This window comes from Capsicum annuum, unplaced genomic scaffold (assembly GCF_002878395.1).
Source record: "Capsicum annuum cultivar UCD-10X-F1 unplaced genomic scaffold, UCD10Xv1.1 ctg81361, whole genome shotgun sequence".
In the NCBI taxonomy this organism is placed as follows: domain Eukaryota; kingdom Viridiplantae; phylum Streptophyta; class Magnoliopsida; order Solanales; family Solanaceae; genus Capsicum; species Capsicum annuum.
Window position 1 is genome coordinate 12,200 of NW_025892075.1, and position 2,226 is coordinate 14,425.

Here is a 2,226-nt window from a genome sequence, read left to right on the forward strand (position 1 = left end):
AATTTTTTCGTAAATCTTTAATAAGGCTAATATGTGCACGTTTTGACCGTTTGGGTATGATCCTGTACCAATTTGATTTGAGAAAAGCATCTCAGTAATTAATTTTTTATTTTTTGGATTTTTTCGTAAATCTTTAATAAGGCTAATATGTGCACGTTTTGACTGTTTGGGTATGATCCTGTACCAATTTGATTTGAGAAAAGCATCTCAGTAATTGATTTTATTTTCTTGCCTTACTTGGTTGACAGATATCCCCTCACACGTTAATTATGGTAAATTTAAATACCTCTTCTTGGTTTCGTTTAATAAGTAGGAAGAATCTCTTTTTACTTGTTCTATTCATGGAAATTTCAAATGTTATAATAGGGTATTATTTATTTATGGCAACTATAGCATGGTTGATGGAACGGATTGATTTACCTCATCCATTTAAGGGAACAATCCCCTTAATTGATTCATTATATGTTATTCTTCTTCCATTAAATATTATTCTTCCTTCATTATTTGGGATTGTGGACGGCCCACCTCACTATATAAACTCACCATTCTCTTTTTCTAAGAGGACAAACTTCTCCTCCCCTATTACTCCCTCTATTTTCTCTTAAAAGTACTTTGAAGTTCTTTGACACTTTGGATTTCAAAAAAAATTCGGTCTTGTCCTTGCTGCAATTGCTTTGGGTACTATTATTATTGTTTGGTTCCTAATCGGTTAATCTCTATTGACGTATTCTTTTCTTATTTTGTAGCATTTGTGATAGCAAAGCATAGAAAGCATGTTTATAGGAACTAATTTAAAATAATTATGATTTTGCTTTTTTCACTGTCATAAATAAGTTAAAAAAAGAAAAGAATAGCTTACTAGAATGTACTATAACCATTTCTAGCTGTTTTCTTGAACAGTAGCACATTTGGTGCAAGTTGAAGACATTCTGGGTATTGCTGTTTGTATTTTCTTGTCCTGTGTTTGCTTTGTTTGACTGTGGTTTCTTGTGAAAGTTTTGTCCTAATTTAACACAGCTTAGGGTTTTACTTTTCATAGCTATTTGCTACTTTCTTTCTGATATTTTGTTCGGTTTTTGCTTTGTTTCTTGCATGAAAATGTAAGTTCTTTTTCCCCATTTTCTTTTTTTGGGCCAAGGAGAGTGAGTGATGTGGTGGGCAGAGGGGCCAGTGGGGGGGTCTTTTGTTTAATTCTTTCCAAATTAATGTGAAGATAATGTTTGATAGAATCTTATTGGGAAGATAAAGTGTGTGAATCACATTCAGCAGAGTGGGAGAAAAGGTGAAGAAATTTAAGAGAGGATTTTGAAGGATGAATGATAGCTTAGCTAGAGAAATGAATGAGAGACAACCTCAAAGGCCTTGTGGTTGTGTGGGCATTTTCTTTCAGCTCTTTGATCGGAACCATAGATTTTCCAAGAAGCTGTTTCCAAAGAAACTGCTTTCACCAGGTTAGCTACTACTACATTCCACTCATTTTTAAAGCGGAATGGTTAATTTCTTGAAGGTGATTCTAGCTAGTGGCCTAAATTATTTCTTTTTTTGTGCTGCATTCTTATAGGTTGCTTGAAACAAGCTTCAAAAAAGTTTGGAGGGGATGAGAAGCAGCCAAAGCTTCATTTGGTACTCAATTCTTGAACTATACTCCCACATTTAGCATTCTTTTTCTTCTATTGTCTCAGATTTTAGCCTGACAGGAAAGTTTTTGTTTTTATTGATTTTGGTTCTTGTATGAACAATGTAGATTGCTGATGATAACAGTGGGGGTTTTCCAAATGCAAAGAATAATGGAAGGACCGATACACGTTGTGAAAGCAAGCAAGAAATGAAAGCTCCAAGTTTGGTTCCTAGGCTCATGTGTTTGGAATCGATGCCAGCAGGATCAGGCAGAAAGCCCCAAAAGGCTTCAGCTTCTGAAACTTCGAGCAATGTTGAAGACAAACTTGGTGCTTGACCTGGCGGATCTGATAATGAAGATATGGATTTTGAGATGGCCGAAATAAAGAGTTCAGAACCAGGTTTGCAAAGGTTTAGAGCTAAATATGCTCTCACTTATCCTACTAGTTATTTTTCTCCTTCGGAAGATGAAGCAGATTTAGTTGGGAATTCACTTGATCACCATTCAACTGACAGCTACCTCTCCAGCAGTCCCAATAGTAGCTCAAGCATGGTCCCCGATTCGACATTTTACTATTTGCATACTTCCTTTCTTTCCCTCAAATACAT

The 2,226-nt window shown here is 35.5% G+C and overlaps 1 protein-coding gene across 2 annotated transcripts in view; it reads left to right on the forward strand.

The window, feature by feature from the left end:
- The window catches only part of LOC124895333, a 2,826-nt gene extending 600 nt beyond the window's left edge, over nucleotides 1-2,226 (forward strand). Inside the window, exons 2-4 of one of the 2 annotated variants that reach the window (XM_047405774.1) lie at nucleotides 1,228-1,451; nucleotides 1,562-1,623; nucleotides 1,745-2,226. In XM_047405774.1, coding sequence (XP_047261730.1) covers nucleotides 1,313-1,451; nucleotides 1,562-1,623; nucleotides 1,745-1,954 — 411 coding nt within the window. In that variant the 5' untranslated portion in view covers nucleotides 1,228-1,312 and the 3' untranslated portion in view covers nucleotides 1,955-2,226. Of the gene's footprint in view, nucleotides 1-1,011; nucleotides 1,452-1,561; nucleotides 1,624-1,744 lie in introns of those variants that run through there. The other variant, XM_047405775.1, reaches the window with a different exon arrangement.